Below are 20,914 nucleotides of genomic sequence, written 5' to 3'. Positions count from 1 at the left end.
GAGGTTAAAGGTTCCAACAAAATTTCAGAGACAGATTCACATGTGTAATGTTAAGAGCATATGGCTTGAGTGCTCATGCACTGCAATACCTAAAGATTTACAGTTTTACCTCCGGAGACATGCTATCAAGTGACTGATTCATGACTTTCTTGTGCATTAGAATTTTTTTTGCAACAAGGGTAATTAAAACCAAGTGCTGAGGATTTGGGAGGGGTTAATCAAGGCTTCCCGCTGCCTTAGTGTGTCCAAGCTGGAGAATGGAACGCTCCACAAAAATAAACACATGTATTTAAAACGAAATAAACACTGGACTCATGGGAACATTTGTGGGAGTTTCGTTGGCAGCGGTATTGAAAACCACTGTCATCCTTCATTTAAAACAATATTACTCACTTGCATGTTGTGAAAGTTGTGTATACGTGGGGCTATTTTTTACTGTGGTGTCAAAGGAACTGGGAATGGAAAACATTAAGGTATTTTTATTTACATGACTATTTAGCCATTTAGCTTCTTCTTCAGGGTGATTTACAATATGTGAGTTCATAGGTTTGTCATTCATTTCTCCAGCGATGCACAATATACCCTTGCTGAATATATTACCCTCAAGCCCTAATAGTAAATGTACCTTGTTACATTAAGAGATATGATCTCTATGCTAACCAGGGCATTTCTGAGCTGGCTGAACAGCATATCCGCCTGTGGATGTAAATAGTAAGCCATTATCTATATGAAGGGCATTACCTAACACATACATCCAAGGTGCGATCTGCCTGAGGGGTTAATGAAGCAGATGAAATAGATACTCTACCTGGAGTATCCATCTAGATAGCCATATTCCTGTGGCTTTACATTAAACTGTTCACCAAACGATCAGCTTGCTAAGAAAAACAGTTGAAAATTGGAATATCTAGCATAGTCTATCATGAAATATTGTTCAGCACACTTAATGATCATAGTCTTTCATAAAAGGATAAATGTGCATGTGTCCTTTTAGTCAGGTTTAAATCAAAATAATGTGGTGTCTGATCTGTTGACAAAAGTATCGACACAAACACAGCAAATACACACAGATAGATCATTCCTTAGAAACCATCACAAATCATGAATGGTCCACAGGGATGGAATTCTGTGAATGACCCAGAGCCTGGTGAGAAGTGGCTTTTGAGATGAGCGGTGAGCGGTTTTGGGAAAACCTCAGCACTGGAAGCAGTAAAGTGTGACAGAAAAGGCTTGGTTGCCAGTATTTTGATGCTGTGGTAAGCGACTCTGTTATGTATGTTATATACTCTGGTCAGCCCACTTTGGTCAGTGTCCCCTGTGGGCGACGGCCATATTGGTTTCAAGCTGGAAATTCAGGACCAGAAACGGGAGTTAGGAATGAATGTGGGACAGGGGATGCAGCTAGAAAGCTCCCCCTTTGAAAGCTGATTTAGGGTCTGGGAACAATGAGTATATGTTCAGCCTCCCTTATGTGGTGTAGATGACTCTTCCACAACCCCAGATAGGAAATTGTTCAATAATTTAATGAGATTAAATTGAAGTTGGTGTAAAGGTGGGCTCATCAAATGGATGGAAATCATTAGGAGCAAAAGTCAAACGATTCAGCCCTGGGTAACGAGACTTAAGCTAAGTGCCGTTTCCCCTTGAGGTCTCTGTAACAACTGACAGACAGGAAGAGAGAATATAGAGGCAACATAAGAAGCAAAGGGAATGAAGGGGAGGGGGTGTAAACCTGAAACAGACAGAGGAGGGCTGAACTGGTTTACAGGATTAAAAGTGGATAAATGGGAGGCACAGTCATGGTCTTGTTCTTCAACCTGTGTTAAATTTAACTTTATTATTTTGCGGCTTCTACTGAGCGGCAACTGTTTACATCCCGTTTTCAGCACCCGCAGAGGTAAAACCGCCTCTGAGAAAGTCACTTAATGCTCTACAGTCACACACCCACAGTGTCACAGACAGTCAATACTGCAGCCTTAGGAAACACCGGTGCTGCTCACTGTCTGTGTCTTAGGATATACTTTCACTGATTGCAAAAAGTCAAAGGGACGGGAGAATGTCGGCGGAATCACAACTTAGTGATTTTACAAGAGGGGCCTTTGGCTGAGCCGAGTAGCTTGACACCCACAGTGTCATTTCGCCTGTTCTTGTGTGCTGAATTGAGTGAGGGAGAGAAGAATTTGTACAGATTAGACTCAGATGTTCACAGTATCAGAGGCAGGTTTCTTACAACAGTAACTTTTATACCAGTAGAAGTCACATTTGTCAGAAGATCTAGTTTCATTAAGTGCATCCGATGTAAGTGCCTTATATTTCAGAGTATTTTGACAATTAACATTATTCTGCAGCATTGATTCAGAGGTGTTGCAGAGAGCAGCTTCTGTTACTTTCTCATGCTGGAGGCCAGTGGAGACATTTTTAGCTTGGCTCTGTATTCTAGCAATTAAAATGCCTCCAGAAATGAGCAGCTAGTCTCTGTTGTTTTTCTCTTCCTATTATAGACAGTAGTCTTCCTGCTCCATAGCCAAAAGTATTGCTTCTGCAAAGAGGCACACTAATTAACCCCTTTTCTTCTTCACACACACACACGCACACACATTATTAATGCAAGTTCATCAGCCAGTGTCATGGCCTTGTGTAATTAGAAATAATAGTATGAATATGTTATTTCGTAATTAAACCCACAAGACTCAAATCTGATGAATTGTCTGCTCGATGTGTTAGTCACATAGCTTGCATTACAATAAGGCAGCTACTACTGACCTTATATATTTTAACATTCAATTTAGACCCAAATAACTGCTTTTCTGATCTTTCCATGTAAATTTGTGACCAAATTAACATGACCAGGAAACCATCCCCACCACAATAGTTGTACATGTTTATGGTGAGGAAGCATCACCCTTCTCCGCAGTTACAGTGTTGTCATATAGACTTTTTACATTTAAATGTAAAATCATCACGTTTGTTCCCTTTAGAACAATTCATCATATTTTCATTTACTAACTCATTCATTAACCACTAACATGCAGCTGTTTACCTTTGGAACTGGACTGGATTTATTCAAATTTAATGTATTTATAGTTTTTTAAATAGTGATTTTATATTATTTTTATTTGCTTCTATAATCAATGATGACCGACCACAGTGACCCTACACCTACTAATTATAATTACACCACTCAGCTGTGGGAGACTGGGATCGAGACAGAGGGAGATGAGGATGAGAGGCAATGGTGATTATGATGGCGACGACAACAAGAATGATGAGGATCCTAAACTTTGACCTTGACAAGACTGAGTGGCAGACAACCAGCAGCTATGGTCCCACCACGTTGTGTAACATGCTGTAGGCTGGAGCCCACCTCCTCAGCATACTGTGAGATGCTTTTAAGATCTTATTATTAAGGAGTTTTATCTTAAACTATCTTGTTATAAAAACCTATTTTTATCCTATTTGCAAATGTTGGTCTTATCCTGATTGAAATTAATTAGGGGTCTACAGTAGTTAATTCCTAGGGACCAAACGCTCTCAGGTTGTGCTGTCATCCCTTTCAGCCTTGGCTGCTGACAAAGTGAAAGTGACGATAGAACAGGAGATTAGCCACTTTCTAATCTCTCAATGTCCACTTCTAGTGTGCAGTTTGATGAAATTTCCCTGCACATTTCTGACAAAGAAAGACAAATATCACACTGATTTCATGTAATTACCGTAGGTGTGCTCCGTACTCAGGGGCTTGTCGGTTTTTACAGTTCTGTAATCATCAGCTACGCAAGTGTCCATAGTTAAGGCGCCTAAGCCTTAACCCCATTCATGATAAGCACAAATGGTTACATTTCCTTCAGACCCCTCAAGTCAAATATTTAATTTGCTTTGCATGTGTTGAGACAATAAGGTAATTTTCTGAAGTTGAGCTTTGGCCCAGTCCCGGTCCCATTACTGGGCCCTTGGGCTTCTGTTTAAATCAAGGTTCTCTTCAATCATTTAGGGACCAATCATAGCAGTCTTCATAGAGACCATAGAAAAGGACTTGAGACCACTTGGGCATCCCTAGAGAGGATGAGGAAGATGTTGCAGAAAAGGATATTTTCTGTGATCTGGCACCTGAGCTCTGACCAGGAAAGGGGACTCAAAATAAAGTGTTCGAGAGAAATAGGTGAGGAAAATCCTATTCTAAGCTGTATGATGATGTCAGACTTTATGTGATTTCTTATGTAATTGTAATTTGGCATGTGGCTTTTAGCCATAATTCTCTGGAGCATCTCAAAAATGTGAGAAAATAATTTGTTGTCTGATAAACAGTGAGCCAGGAAAAAAGGTTGCTGCAAAGATTTTTAACCATCAGGCCATATTACAATCTATCGTTTATGTAACACCAGGCGTTATAATATTCATGTCTCTTGCAATTTTGTATCTCAGACAGAGAGTTCAAATTCAGCTGCAGTGTGAACTGGTGAAGGAGACACTAGGCTGGAGTGATGAAGCCGTGCACACGCACTCTCAAAAAGTATTTCATTTTCTAGAGATCAGTCCAGTTTGAACCAAAGAATGCCTACACAGCCGGTGTGTTCTGCAGACGTTTCACTCTCACAGGCAATGACATACTGGAAAGAAAGAAGTAGTGAGGGAAAGGTTGTGGAGCAGGAGCAGCGTTTGGCTATGCTAGAGGTGGTCGTAAACAGTCTGAGGAGGTATCTAAAGCTCTCTCCTCTCCAGCTTCCAGTCTCCAGTCTCTTGGCCTTTGCATGTTGTCTTGGACAGCAGCTCAGGGGCCCGGCTGGACAATGGCACATTTCTTTCAGGCGGCCTTTGGGAGAGAGAGCCAGAGAGAGGGAGCGCAGAAGCAGCTTATCTGGCTGCTAGCCATCCTCACCACCACCACCAGTGACCCTGATGAGGGATTTATATATTTATATATTTACACACACACCCCATTCCTCTCGCCTCGGCCAGGGGCTTCATGTTGTTGGCCTTCGACCCTGCAAGTCATTCAAGACTTTATAGATTTATGGTCGAGAGGAAAACGTGTCCCGCTGTGGAATAGTAACGACACAGAGAAGTAAACAAACCTTGGGTGCGTCGCTAGAGGCTGTGTGTGACAGGGGCTCTGTTGGGAAACAGCCCAAGGTACTTTTTCAGGCTGGAATGATGTCATTCCAAAGGGACCAACACGGTGTAGTCGAGGCCACGTGGCTGAATTCAAGCTGTAATTATTAATGCACAAGAGCGATAATCAGGAAAGGTGGAGTTTTGTTTCTGTCCAATGTTTACACAAGAAAATCAGCTCATCAGCCACAGATGATGCGCATCTCTCACACAGCTAAGTTACAGTATTTAACCCAAGACACTTTTATAATGCTGTTATGTTGTGTTTTAGTTTCCAGATTTAGATTGCAGAGAGTTATGTATTATCTTATGGGGCCAGAGAGGAGATCCAGGCAATGTGTGTGTGGATTTAACCCACCGGTGTGCTCAACACATACAATTCAAACCCCTCAAACTCAGCATTTGCACAGTTTTCAGATATTATAGTTTTCAGTAATTCATAAATATTAACATATTTTCCTAAATGACACTTTAACTACATTTTTGTGGAACCCAAACTGAACAGTCTGACTGGTTACTAAATCAGCAGTGTTGTATATCACTCTGACCCTGTCATTTAACACTGTTTGCATAGTTACTCCAAATGTGGTCTGTCTTTGTGATAACATGTTTTTCTGCTGATAATAAATCCCTTAGCAGTGCAGGAAATTACTTTAGGCCTCTAAAGTTTCTTACGACACACTAGTTGGACTCTCTTCAAAATTACAATATCCATTAACGTAATAGCGGCAGAAGCAAAGTCAGGACTCCTCTACACAAGCATCTGGTATCTGACTCTTGGAACAGAGCTCATACTTGCGACAAATTATTGATCCTTAATCGTAACCACAATTGGTTTTAAATTGTGTTTTCTCTTCTTGTGTCCATGTAGCTGCAGCAGAGAGAGGAGGACCACAAGGGTTAGTGGTAGGCCTGGATCTACTCAACAGCCAGCTGGTCTCCCCTGGAAAATACAAGATGCCTTCGTGTGCCAGAAATCTGTAAATCAGGGTGGAATAGTGTATAAAAGAAGGGAAAATGTTAGTGTACATGCTTCAAGCCAAGAAGCAGAAGGTGGTTTATATTCCTAAAATTCAACAATCTTCTGAAGAGGGGAAAGCGTTAGATAGATAGAACTGGAGGAGGAAAAGGAAGGAAAAAAACTTAATAAAAAGGTAAAGTCGTAAAGTCAAACAAAAAATTAAAGTATGCTAAAGTAAGTTTTGAGGTAGACATCAGAGGACTTCAGAGGTACCAGAGTAATTGAAAAGTCCTCAGTTTGACCTTATGATACAGTAAACAGGACATAAAAGGGTACAAAACAGGAAACAAACCTACTGGAACACAAGTTCTCCCTTAATCACAGAATGCGGGACACAGACTTGTCACCAACTGTATCATTTCCATTGTTGGAGAGTGACCAAATACATTTAATCAAGTGCTGTTCAGTACACATTTGAGAGACTTTAATTGAGTTCAGTTTTATGCTACGTTGCGCTAGTTTTTGCTCCACTACATTTATTACATGAAAGTTGCAAGTAACTTAGCTGCTTACCATTTTACATACAAAACACACAGTGTCCATGCTTCAGTAAAGAAGAAGATGAAGAAGACTGTTCCCAGTATTGTCTATTCACAGTCAGAGGTAACCTAAATGTTTCATAATGTTTGGCTTTTCAACTAAATTTTTCTCAGGTTTAACGACGACAACTTATCTTTGAACCTGATAAATCACCAAATCAAAGCCTGCTGGGATAGTACCGAGTTAACATCAACCACAAACCTTACTTTACTTGTGATTATGAATGTCATCCATTGAAAAAAAAATCAGAAAGGAAAATCTACGTTGAGACCCTTTATTACATAACACATATGTGTGTGACTATGTGAAAATATTTGGGTCTGACTGGGTGGTAGAGGAGTTATATAAATCACTTTGGTTGAAGGGTACCAGTGAAGGTGCAAGCCAAGATTTAATTCTGTGTTGACTGGCATAATTGCTGAATTACAATGTTTTGTAAATCCATTGGAGTAACCCCCCCCCCCCCCCCCCCCCCCCCCATGTGAAATAATGTAATGCACCTGTGTGTTGAATAAACTAACACACACACCTAGAGTACCAAGAAAATATTCACTCGCTTTCTTGCTGATGCTTCATTGGTTTAGTGTAATGGCGACACCGTGTGGTAAGCTTTTACAATTGCAGTCTCCTGCCGGAAAATGGCGTCGTTATAGAGCAAAGCACGCTTTCCCCCTTAGAAAGCTTTCATCATCTTACAAAGAGGCTGACAAGTGGATATCAGGTATTTAAATTATCTGCAGGCAATGTTAAGAGCTGTTTATCGGTATTAGTTGGACGTCCACCATAGAATTTCCTGGATATATTACTGAGCAGGTAACTTGGAACTTCCTCTTGTGAAAGCAGGTTATACCAACATTTCAAGTCAGGTCATCACTGGATTAAAAGTCCAAATTACTTTAATTCTTCTCCCCCAGTGAACAACAACAATAACAACAACTGTATCAGCCATATATAACACAGTGTTGACTATTATTTATTATGCGCCCTGAAATACATAACAAAATATTGTACCTATTCTACCAACCGTTTTCAGTTTGATCTGCATTGCTGCTGTTGAACAGCAGGTGGCAGTAGAATGCAGTGTTCAAGTTTGTTGCCTGTATGTGAACAGGTAAAAACCCCCAAGAGACTGCATCAAGTTTGGATTTGGGAGTTTAGTCTGGGAAGCAGATATTATACTGACTCATTTTATAATAACTGTTTACTGCCTATATCCAACAACATCAATGAAGTTATTCCATTATTTAACATCTCTCTCTTTACAAATGTGGCTAATTAGTGCTAAATACTCATTTCATTCAGGGGAAGTTTAGTATCTGCTATATTTTGTTCATAGCTGCGTGCCTTTTTTATTAAAAGAAGCCATATCTTCTTCAATTGTTCTTTTTTAGTGGGCTCATTTTAGAGTTGACAGTTCATTTCAGTCTCTCTACATCCCTTGTCCTCCTTTGCATGAACAAATTAATTTATGTATTCTCCTCCCTATTTTAACACACAAATTAATGCCTGACCTGCACTCTCCGGCTTGCCAACACTCGTAATGTAAAGTGGAAACCTGTGGCTGTATCTGCATACAGCATCCCTCCGCCGTGTGAGATGACTGACAGCGCACGCAGAGCGCTGTCAGTAGCATTTGCAAGTCAATGCTCAGATTTAACCTCCTCGCTCTCCCTTCAGTGTGGATCCACTGCCTGAATTCAAAATCAACCTCTGGAAAGATGCTCCCTTCTCATTCTGCCCAAAAAAAGCAGCAGTGTGAGAACTTGAATGATCCCACTGACCTTGTTTACGAATTCCACTGGCACATATGAAGTTAGCCTTTTTGCAACAAAAGGAAAAAAAAAAACGAAGACGCCATGAGGAAACTCTATTTTCTAAAAGTCCTCTTGCTTGTGAGCGTGCAGTGCAATTCTGGATTTCATGGCCAAACTGTATTCACAGATATTTGGAAAGTCAGAAAGAAGATCTTATTCCACTTCACTGCAGAGAGACACAAATCATCCCATTGTTCTGTTTTATAAAGAAAAAAATGGCAGTGAAAAGGAGACGTGTATAATGCATCTTCATGAGGTTACAACAGGTTTACTAAAGGAAAGAACTATTTAGCTAATACAATAGAAGGAGATGGTTCAGTATCGATCTCGCCAGACTTGGGTTATGTGGAATTCCTGAGTTCCCAGATACACACGCCTGTGGGCATAAAATGTGTCAGCGTCTGTTTTATGTGTGCATACATGTGCATATGTGTACCACAGAGGGTATTTATTTGTATCTGCCTGCAAGGAGGAGAGGATGTGAGTGTGTGTGTGTGTGTGTGTGTGTGTGTGTGTGTGTGTGTGTGTGTGTGTGTGCACGTGAGCAGAGCTGCTGCTGATGTGGGTCATTACCCCTTCTCTCCCTTGGGGGCCATGCAGCAGGAGAGGACAGAAGGGGAGGGGATGGATGGGGGCGAGGAAGAGGGAGGAGTTGCGTGTGTGTGTGTGTGTGTGTGTGTGTGTGTGTGTGTTGGGAAGGGGGGGTGGGGGGCGGGGGTGGGTGCCCCAGAGGAGTGGAGACCAATAAATCACTGTGCCGTCTCTGCGCTGACATCCAGCTTGTCTGATGAGGGACAGGGAAGGGGTGGGAGCAAAGTGAGGGTGGGGGTGTTGGTGGGGGAGGGCACCACCATGACAACACTGTGGCCTTGTCTTTCTGTCACTCAAGCCCACGCTGGGCAGGAGCCATTCTCGACCCCATCCCAAAGGCACAGGGGAAATTGGGGAGAGGTGTTGGGGCCGGGAAGGGCGGGAGGCAAATAGAGACACTACAAAACCAAAAGTTTATGACCCGAACCAAAGCACCTTCCTCCAGTATCATCCATTTTCCCCGGGGGATGACATTTTCTTTCAAAAAGGAGGTCTGGCTAGTTGAGCGAAGTTGAACTGAAGGGAAAATCCACACTTTAACTCTCCACCATGGTTAGAGGTCACTGATTTGTATTCCAGGGTTTATTTTGAAATTAAATGTAATTTTTAAGCAAGTTGATTTGACTGTTTAGAGATCAGTTAGTGATTTTCACAACTCTCATTATACAACTGTTGTGTAGCTCCAATGCATTCTGGTCTTGTAGAGACTATCCAGGAGAAAATGGTTTCCCCTGCTGTGTCTAAGATGGTTTCCTACCAGTATGATTGTTGCAAAATTGTACGTCTGGAAAGATGGCCTTGCCTTTGATTCAGAAGGACTGTCTCCCAAAACCTGATTGATGCTTTACATTGCTGAACATTTTACAAAAATCAAACTCTGTTGTTCAATGAGCTCTTGTGGGAATATACTGAAGTGATATGAGGTTAAATAGATTTGGCCTTTGATCAAATGCTGGACCAAACAACAACAAGGGGCAAAAACAAATGCACGTAAATCAGCAAGACTCTCCATTCTGTGGTTCAAGTGGATTTTTCTTTTGAGCCTGATTTTTAGAAAGTTTCTGCACCTCATAGTTTTGTTTCTTCATGGGATCTGATGGGATTCTAGTATACAATCCTGCAACTGTCAGTGTCTAAGGAGAAAGCACCCACCAAGTGAAGCTTATTGATCCAAACATGCTGCCTTCCAATGAACAAAAGAAAAGTGAGAGACATGATAGTTCATCTCAAAGTCTGCCTTGACCAGTGTTGTTGGGGCATCATTTAGTGCTAATATCATAGTCACAGTTTGACACACTGATATTGCTGTTGGGAGCCACAAAGGAATGTAGCCGTCTCTGAATTTTTGTGGGAAGTGAACCTGTTTTCATCACCTCATCCGAGAATCACTCCCTCCTGATGTTTTGCCCACTGTATGGATAACTGGTGGTTTGGCATCCGGTTTCCACTGTTTAGCCCTTTGAGACAGGTGTGTGAAGGTGTGTTTAGTTTCCCTCAGCATGCATGTGTTTGACAGAATTGTCTCTTTACAACCTCACATGACTGAGCTTAAACCAAAAGCTCCAGTAGCACCGCGAGCATCGCGTCCTGTCCCATTTTGGGGCCACTTTGATGTCCCGTTGCTCTGAGCCTCTGTGGAGGAGAGAAGGGCATCGTGGAGTTGGTGTATTTAATCACTGGAGCTCAGCCAAAACACACACACACACACACACTTAGTAGGCTCCTTCATCTGACCTGCCAATAGCAATAATATGTGTCCTTCACTTATCATTTTCTATCATCTATATTATTATGCCCTCCCCCAGCACAGCGCAATGGAGCCTCATACATCCTGTGCACAACCCCCCTCACAAAAAAACCCCCACACACACCAACATGAAACATCTCCCCTTGCAGCAGCAGACTGCAAAGCACTGCATTCCTCATGACTTTTTTTTCTCTAATAAATGTGATCCCAGAATCCGGGAGGGAGACCAGTGCTGTGCATTAAAATTCATGGGAAAAAATGGCAATAAAATCTTTCTTTCTCTCTCTCTTCCTCTCCTTCCCTCTCCTCTCTCCCCACTTGCTTCCCTCACACTTCTCTTTTTCATTCCCTCACTCGTCTGCTCAACACACACACACACACACACACACGGCGCACACACTTTTTTTTTCATCACCCATGTGCACTCTCCCTCTCTTCAATCTCTAACCCTCCTACTGGCTCGTCTTTCTCAGCATCCCCCCTGCTGTCCTTCATCCTTTATTCTCTTCCTCCCCTCCCCTTTGCCTTTCCTCTCTCTGTCTCTTTCTCTCTCACACACACACACAAACACACACACACACACACATATACTCTCACACAAACACACGCACCCATCTATATTTTCCAACTCCACCTCTGGCAGGTTGTGATTTCCACTGTCAGAAATTGCTTTTTCAATATCTCTCTCTCTAATTATGAGCCCCGCCAAAGGGGTCGTGCCACCAGAATACCAATTTTTCCACCATTTCTCCCTTCGTCTCAAGAATAATTCTCCTTTTCCAGGTAACAACAGTGTGCACATTCAATACATAGCCATGCAAGCGTTTCAGCATTATCACTATTCTGTGGGTTCTGGTGCCTTTACATCTGTTTGGTCTTTTCATGTTTGGTCAGTTCCCTGTGGTCATGATTATTATTTAGAAATGAGCAGGGTGAGCAAAGTCTATTTATTTCCACACCAACAAGGACGAAATGTAAGATTTTTCATCGCATTGACGGTTTGTGGGGAGCAAAAGGAAAACCACTGAATCTTGATACAGCCACCACACAACTCCTCGCATTCTCAATCACTCCCTGTATCCAACGAAAGGGTTAACCTCACAGAACAGTTGTAGGCTGCTTGATTGACGTGCGGAGCTTTGCGATACCTGTGCCCTCCAATCAGCATACGGTCAGCACGCCCCACGTGGGTGTCCTCAATACCCATTGGCTCATTTTACCAGTGTTTACTGTGCCGAGGCCGAGCCCCACGTGGAGATTTCATTCAATCACTGAACACTTCCTCTGAACCCCCTATTTCCAAAAAAAACACTTTTTAAAAATAAAATTAAAAATGTCCTAATTGTGCGGGTAGATTTTCTGTGACATGGCTATATAAGCAGGAACCCAATTAAAATGCAACAATAACAAGAGGGGAAAAAATCCAGCAAATATCATCAGGGTGTTTGAAGAGCAGCATTGTGTGAAGGCTCGATGCTCTGATTTTGCCCAATATGTATAACTTTACACGGTAGATTGTATTAACTTATATTTTCTAGGGGACAAGAAAATTAGCAAACCATGATAAGGTTATTCATTTTGATACAACAAACTGTGGGGGGAAGCAGCAAGCCGTGTGTTTACCCCCCGCCTCAAAGAAAGCTACTCATATGTTATGTCCCATTGAGGATCTGAGAAGGGGGGAGTGAGAGAAGTGAGGGACTGGGAGTGTTGTGTGAAAAGAGTGCAGGCCAACGAGCGAGACAAAAGAGGCTGCGGCTGCATTGAATGTGCCGGTGGTGTGTCCGTCTCCGAAGCCACAAGCAAACCACATTTCCCCCCTCTGGCCTTTATGCTACTGACGGCGAAGGGATATCGGAAAGGGAAACCAATTGCAATATTGTAATTGCTGGAAGCGCGAAGTTGAGGACTTGGAAGAAAGCTCCCCTGGACCCGGGTGTTCCTCCTCTCCTCTCCCCGTCCTTACTACACGTCGAGTGCGGTGCGGTTTGGGGCTGGAGATATAACCCAGAACAAAGGAGTCTTGAAGCAAGGAATGAGCGAGCCGAGACTAGCTTTGCCATTACCTTTGAAACCGGGCCAAATGCCTCTCTGAGACCAACAATAGTACATTGGCTGCTCGTATTTCTCGACGAAGCTTTCCGCCCCAAAAGAGAGCAAGAAGAAGGACAAAAAAAGGCGCACGGAGACACACAAGTCGGCGGCTACAATGTTTCCTCAAAACCGACCACCGGTAAGTAGGCTACGCTACTATGTAACCGTCTACATTAGTTTTAAGAGGTTATTGTCTTGTATCCTGAGCCTCTATTAAACACAACGTGTCTGTAACAAACACCAGGTTGATTTTAAACCATATTGAGCCTCAGAAAGAAAGTACAAGCCGAAATTGTTTATCTAATATTCATCCTTGCGGTGTATTTCCGGGGACTCCTTTGTGGGGCAAATATGATACTCTTTAGGCTCGTATATGCAACATATCACTCAGTTCTTCTTAATTTTTACGCCCTGTGTAATCTTTGTCTTCTGAAGGTCAGGCAGATTGCTGTCAGTAAGGGTTTAGTGGGGCAAAGCCCACCTTAAACAATGTCCAACTTTACTGAGTGTCTTTGTGTGTGAATCTCGTGTCCTTGGTGGCCACCACCAGTTTTGAAACAAGCCCCCTTTCAATTTCCACACTATTGTGGAGTTGACCCAGATGATGAAGTGTGTGTTTGTTTGTCCCTTCCTCACGGGCTGTGAGAGAGGGAGAGAGAGAGGGGAGGGGGGTGAGTCAGCTTTGGCTTGTTGACACCTTCACTCAATGGGCTGCCCTTTTCAAGTGCCAGTCATCTTAAAAAAATCTGCTTTTACTTTTTTAAAATCATATCAAGGGTGATTGGTGCCCCTGATTTAATGATTCAATAGAAGATATCCCTTTTCAAGAAGCTGACCACGATTGCCAAAACTCTTCTATACAGGCCAGTAATGTGGCTGGTAAAATGAAAGAGAAATTGCCGTGCTGTCTGTGTTGTGAGACAGATATCTGCGAGGTTAGGAGTGAAATTCTAGATGCATGGCTTTAATTTGCTTCAGTCGAGTTATGTGGAGAGCTTTTGAGCCGACACAAATACATAAACACTGGTCCTCCAGCTGTGTGAAGTATCAATTAAGACCTGCTCATTTGCCTAACCCTCATCTGCATCCCTCAGCCATGCCACCCTGCACCCCACCCCTGACACTGTTTTGACATTCATGTCCCATGCATTGAAATCAGATTGAGCACACTGTGGAGTATATCTTCATGTGAATGCCACTTTAATTAATTCTTCTCACAAATTCATTCATGCAGGTAAAGACCCCCACAAGACACATTGTTTACATTTTTGTAGCTTTTGTGTGTTTGCACAACACTTTATGCACTAACATCATGCATTGTACATTTTATTTCAGCCAGTACTTCCTTTTGAGTGGTAATGGGACCTTATGAGTCCCCTCTACCCAAACATACAGCATATACACAAACATCACACACGCACACATGCCATGCTGCAGCAGCTGTGTATGTAGTATAGCTGCTGCAGGAAGGCAGGACAGGAGGCAGACTGTGGGTCTGTGGTTTGCACTGTAAACCCAATCCCTCTCATCTAGCCTCTCTTCACTGTGTTCCTGTGAGAGCTCCAAACCACATCTTAATGTATGGGCAGGCGTCCCAGGGTGAGAGGAGCAGACTGCGGCGGGTCTGGGTGGAATGTTTAGTCCAGCCGCCCTGGTTCATTTCTGTCCTCCGCAGATCTCAACAGTACCATGTGTCCTTAGAAAGTCTCTGGCCATCGGTAGCTCTTGTTTGCACCTCGGAGTGAAGGGCCTCTCAACCCAGCAAACTGTTTAATCTTTGCAATGCTAGGCTCGCAGTAACCTGTCATCAACGGCTACTGGTCTGCTGTGAAGGATGTGACCCATATATTACATAAAACACGTGACCCATATTAACAAGTACCTATATAGTTATTTTTATCAAATGATAATTAAGAGTTGTGCTACATTAATTTCACACGTGCATTTACAGATCCTGAACAAGAGACCTGTCAGCCACAAGGTCTCTTGTTCTGCCAGTTAGCATGTCATTTAACCTGCATGCTTATAGCTTCTTACAGCAGATCTTCTTTCATGATTGTCCATATGAGCTTGGTAATAGCGTTTCAGCCTTTTTACAGAGTGCACGCACAGATTCATTAGGTATAATTTTATGGTGTAAAGTGCAACAGATAAACGGATTAAAATTCTGGTTGGTATTTTTAATCGCGCATCCAGAAGATTTAATATATGTACTGACTAAATACTGTGCACACCTAAGGTGAACTTCTCACCAGAGATAAAAAATCGAATAATGTGTACAGATGTACACATGGATGTATGGTGGTGTCCACGTCACGTAAACACGACATAGAAACATTCTTGGAAATGCTTCAGTCCCTTGTATGTGCCCAGATGGTTTTGGGGATTTTGCCAAATACAGTAGAGTAGCTTAGAAGTGTATAGGACATGGCAGGCATGGCTGACTGCCTTAAATCCTTAATGTTCTTTTAAATCTGCCATAGTGACAGAAACATACAAGGCTACACTGTAGACATGGACAGAAATGGATGTAGAGAAAAAAGCTAAACATCAAAGCAGAAGATAAAATTGTATTCCAATCAGTAATGAAATTTTTGTTAGACTGTAATGATGATTTGACCCACAGCGCTAAGACATAAACTAAGTACATTAAGAAAGACAAAATGGTGGCATTAGCAGGTTTGCTGTACCTCACTAGTATTTTTAAAAGGGTGTCCCTTGTTAATGTGTTTGCTCTGTGGGGAAACATAGTTTTAAAGATCTTTCTGTTGCCAAATTAAACCTAATCTGTGGGAAACAATCAACTTATCAGTCACTGATTAAAGACATCCAATCCTCTCAAAGCCCACAATAAGATTGGTCATAACATGACCAACAGCCCTCTACCAACCACTTCATCCTGAACAATGCCCTGAGCTGGGGGAGGGGTTTGTCTAAGTATAATATGAACCTAGGTTCAAGTTTTGTAGTTTTGTCCATTGTTGATACCTATTTTGATGTTCCATAATCTGTTTGGGAAAACGGTGATCAGACAGTTTTCTAACATGTCGTCATGTCAACAGTGAGCTGGTAGGACCTTTTGAGAATTCAGGGGCCATTTAATAAAATCAAGAAATGTAATTTATCATGGAAGAAAGGCAGAAAAATGTTTTCATCTATGCATCTCTTATCTCCTTATCATCCTAACCCCTTCAAGGAGGTGGTCTTTCTAAATTAATATATAATCAGTGAAGATGGATAAGGTCAGGGAGGAGACATAGACTATTGTGGGGAGGGTACTTTGAGTGAGCGACTGAGATGAGGCCTTCCCATCTTTGTCCTTAGAGCTAGCATAAAGCAAGACTCCACTTCCCCAGTCGTAGCAAGCTTTTAGCTCTTTATCACCACGTTGTCCAGTGGCGAGAGTGTGGCTATCGATCAGGAGCTCTCTTGCTTTGCTCAGCCACCGATTAGATTGGAGAGGGAGGGGCAGACGAAAATGAAGGAAAGGAGGCTGAATGGATCTCAGGTTTACACAGGCTGTTGTGGAGGTGCGTCTCGGTGGAAGGAACAAACGAGCCGAGGGGGTTACCTAATAAAAGAAGGCACCTCCAGCAATTAAGCCAGCTGACAGGCAAACTGTGGCACTTCGCTAATGTGGGCTGACAGCAGGGAAATTTGAATAACGAGGCTTGCGGGAGGAAGGAGAGAGGAATGAGTAGGTGGGGGGGAGGGGGTGAGAAAGGCTGAGAAAGAAAGATGTGTGGTGCTAATGAAACAGGTGCCTGGCAGCCCCTCCCCTCTAAGTGCAAGAATCATTGAGAGATTACCAGAACATTTCTCCAGCGCGAAGCCAAGCAACTAGCCACTTGATGTAAGGTGGGGGGTGATGCAGTTGGGGACAATGAACCTGTGTCTTTTCTTCCCCACTGCAAACCGATTTTAACAATGCAAATCACTGCTGTATGCTGACATGTCATATTTGAATAATTGGATATAAGGAGCTTTAACTTCAAACACTTTTGAGACAGGACAGTGTATTGACATGTTTAATGGCTCTCTGAGATGGGGAGGTGTGTTTTTAGGCGTGCATGGTTGGATTCACAGAGACACACACTCAGGAATGCTATTCTGGGTTGGACCTACTGTCACTGCGTCCTTGGTGGTAGTCAGATGAGAGAAGGAAACGAGAGAGAGAGCTCGGTGGGTGTTTACTCTGATGATCGACTCTGTGGGTAAGCAGTGTAATTAGCGGTGTGACTAATGGGCCGAGCTATATGAAGGGAGGCAGCAGAACAGCATCTTCCCAGCGAAAACAGACAGGCAGAGAGATCTGATTAAACAAACAAAAAACTGTAATATAAACATTTGGCTTTGTGTTTTTTTTTGTTGTTGTTGTGCTGGCGGCATGGCTCTAGTGATGGCACTGAGTCAGACCATCCACCGCTTTGGTCCAGAATGAAATATCTCAACAACTAGCTGAATTAAGATGAACTTTTGTACAGACATTCATGGTGCCCACGCAATAAACTCTACAGATTTTTGCGATCCCTGAAATCCTCTAGCTTTTTGAGTACAAATGTCTTGACAACTATTGGATGAATTACTATAAAATTTGTTGGACATTCATGTTCTCCTCAGGATGAATTGAAACAATGTTTGGGACCATCTGACCTTTCATCTATGCAGTCATTAGGTCAACATTTTAATCTGTCTAATAGTTTTTATGGCAATTGTTGGCATACTAACAAACTCAACTAAGATGGTCAACAGTATACCTTCAGCATGGTGACATCTTCACTGTAAGCATGTTAGCATGCTCATGTTAGCTTTTAGCTCAGTTCGAGTACAGTCTCACGGAGCCGCTAGCATGACCGTAGACTCCTGAGCTGTGTCTCGGTTCAGATACTGACGCTAGTACACTAACATGCAGTAAACTGTGTACACTATGTACATACTTGCGTAGTGCGTACATTCTGACACGGTAATGTTGTCTCAAATCTAATAATAATTATAATAATGAATTACATTTATATAGTGCTTTATCATGGAAACTCAAAGCGCTTCACATTGAAGTGTGTAGCACACACATATATATATATATATATATATATATATATTTTTTTTTTTTTGATAGGGGATATTAGTCTATCAAAATACGCTACCCCTGAAATGTTAGAATATAATCAAAAAACAGAAGATGTCATACTGTGAGAGGTATACCTAGGGCTGGGTCATATGGCCAAAAATGTTATCACAATAAAAACATTTCATATCATTCGATATCGATAATTATCACGATATATGTCAAGTCATTATTTCTTTCAAGTTTAAAGGCTGATTTTTGCTCCTGAGTGAAAATTGAAGAAACCAGATGGTTAATTATGTAGTTAAACTTTTCTTTATGGTCAGAATGTGACAAACACTTAATGCCAAACAGTGGATCCCTTCACAAGTCTGAGTTAGAACATTTAAAACTATCTATCTATACTATATAATCTTTTTCAACAAATATGATTAATCTTTTTTCAGGCCTCTTTTTTTCAACAAAATAAATATTTTAATAGAAAAATTAGGTGCTAATTTGTTTGTGACTCAAATTAATTAAAGCAAATATTTGACGATATATTGAACATTTATTATATTGTTATTGAGGAAAATGGAAACCAGTAAACAGGTAACTGATTAGAGACAGAGTTACTGGGTTATTGCACAGGAATTGTTCCTGAGACTGTGAGTCAGAATCAGCTGTTCATCAATGATGGCTTGTGGGAAGAAACTGCTTCTGTGTCTGTTGGTTTTGGCGTACAGTGCTCTGTAGCGCCTACCAAAGGGGAGGAGCTGGAACAGGTTGTGTCCGGGGTGAGATGAATCTGCAGTGATGTTTCCTCTGCTATCGACTTGCGCTACGGTAGCATTTTTCAACAAGGCAGCGTATATCGTCAGTACACCGGCTCTGCCGGAGCTATGGTGAGGAGCTCCTGGTAGCTCTCACGCTCAGTGGTCTTTTGTCCCATCAATTACATGACTTAAATATTAATAAAAATATCCCTCATCAGTTTTCCTCTCCGGAGACCTGACTTGATAACCCTCCCGTTTTTCACTGCCCTCTCCAGGCTCACAGTGTGTTTTATGTCACAGTAACCTAGTGTTGGAGGCTACGCTGCTGACAGACGTGATTTGTAGATTTATTTTTGTAAGAGTTCGGCAGTTCTAGCGACTGGTCCTCTCATTTCTCTCTCATTTATTTACATCGCCAACAACAGCTAACGCTACCAATTGCTAAATTAGCCACAAAGCTATTGCTGTGTTTATCAGTGGAGGAGGCTAACATTAATGGGCGATTAAACTGTAGTGTCTCTAGTTACAGTGGGCGTCAGAAATGATTAAATGTGTTTATCATCATTATGATAGCAATGACAATAATAATAATAATCTTTATTTGTAGAGCACTTTTCAAAAACAAGTTACAAAGTGCTTTAACAAGTGTAAAGACTATAATACCCAAAAGACAATAATACAAGATAAAAGCAAGAAAACATTGAAAAGACTAAAATACACGTTTAAGATAAATATAAAATAAGTAAAATAAAATAAAAGGGATAAAATAAAGTCAAATAAGATCGGGAAAGGCCCTCTATAAAAGTATGTTTTAAGAAGGGACTTAAGAGTTCACTGACTCAGCCGACCTGATTTCCTGTTTCCACAACAGACCAAGGTACGTGCTGGTGTGTATGGGACTAAAAATTCAGAAATATAACAAGTTGAGAGGCCATGAAGAGCTTTAAAAGTGATCAATACAATTTTAAAGTAAATTCTAAAACATACTGGGAGCCAGTGTAATGAAGCTAAAATAGGGGTGATGTGGTCATATTTCTTTGTTCTGGTTAAAAGCCTGGCAGCTGAGTTCTGGACAGTCTGGAGTCGATCAGTAGATTTTTGGGTTAAACAGGTGAAAAGGCTGTTGCAATAATCCAGGCGTGATGAGATGAAGGCGTGTAAAATGGTCTTGGTGTCCTTTAAAAGTTAACATAGATCGAATTTTTGCTATATTTCTAAGTTGATAAAAAAAATGATTGAACAAGCTTTGTGGTGTGCTGCTCGAAATTTAAATTACTATCAAACCAAACACCAAGGTTCTTTGCCACAGGCTTAATGTGATTTACTAGGGAACCAGCAGATGGCAGTATTTGTTTTGCCATCTGCTGGGACCTGATGACCAGGATTTCTGTTTTGTCTGAGTTCAGCTGGAGGAAATTATTTGACATCCATTTTTTTAACTTCACAAAGTCAGTTGTTAAGTGAACTCAGCATTCCAGGGTCTGTGGATCTGACGGGCAAGTACATTTGTGTGTCATCACATAAATATGAAAAGAAATATAAATGTTTATGGATAATATGTCCAAGAGGCACACCATATTTAACTGGAGAGAACAAAGAGATGGTTGTTTACAGACACGCAAAACTTCCTATTTGACAGGTAGGATGAAAACCATTCTAGGGCAGTACCAGAGATCCCCACCCAGTGCCTCAGTCTGTCTAACATGATGTTGTGATCAGTGGTGTCAAAAGCAGCAGTAAAGTCCAGGAGTACCAGGACTGAGCACATGCCTTCATCAGCAGACATTAAAAGGTCATTGGTGACTTTAAGCAGGGCAGTCTCAGTACTGATAGATGATATATGGTATTATTTTTAGTAGTAGTACTATATTGGTATTTTTTTATAGTTTCTGTTTTGCTGGCCAACCACAATGCATACACTATTTAAAGTTCATTAGTAGTACACCTCTATAATTTAATAATAAATCAGATATTTAAAAAATGTTTTCTGTAGTTTTATACATTTGACTCTTATTTATCAAAACTTCAATATATTTTGCTGTACCTTTTTGTTCAAAGTACTATTTCTAACAATACAAGTTTATTTTTAAACTGCATTATGTCAGTGTTTCCGATGCATTCATTTAATTGTGGCGGCCGGCCACAATATCAATGCTGACCGCCACATATTGATTTTCAATT

General features: G+C 41.5%; 1 protein-coding gene across 5 annotated transcripts in view; it reads left to right on the top strand.

Annotated features, from left to right (window-relative positions):
- The first annotated feature begins 12,487 nt into the window (after positions 1 to 12,487).
- Positions 12,488 to 20,914, top strand: part of tle2a (TLE family member 2, transcriptional corepressor a) — a 46,752-nt gene continuing 38,325 nt past the window's right edge. For 3 of the 5 annotated variants that reach the window (XM_038716004.1, XM_038716003.1, XM_038716001.1), the window contains exon 1: positions 12,490 to 13,052. In XM_038716004.1, the coding sequence (XP_038571932.1) occupies positions 13,029 to 13,052 (24 nt within the window). In that variant the 5' untranslated portion in view covers positions 12,490 to 13,028. Of the gene's footprint in view, positions 13,053 to 20,914 lie in introns of all 5 variants that reach the window. The other 2 variants (XM_038716000.1, XM_038716002.1) reach the window with 2 other exon arrangements.

Source organism: Micropterus salmoides, unplaced genomic scaffold (assembly GCF_014851395.1).
Source record: "Micropterus salmoides isolate LMB-PRFRI ecotype aquatic unplaced genomic scaffold, ASM1485139v1 Ms_hic_scaffold_13, whole genome shotgun sequence".
Lineage (NCBI taxonomy): Eukaryota > Metazoa > Chordata > Actinopteri > Centrarchiformes > Centrarchidae > Micropterus > Micropterus salmoides.
The sequence above is the reverse complement of the archived record's forward strand: the minus strand, read 5'-3'. Positions and strand labels throughout refer to the sequence as shown.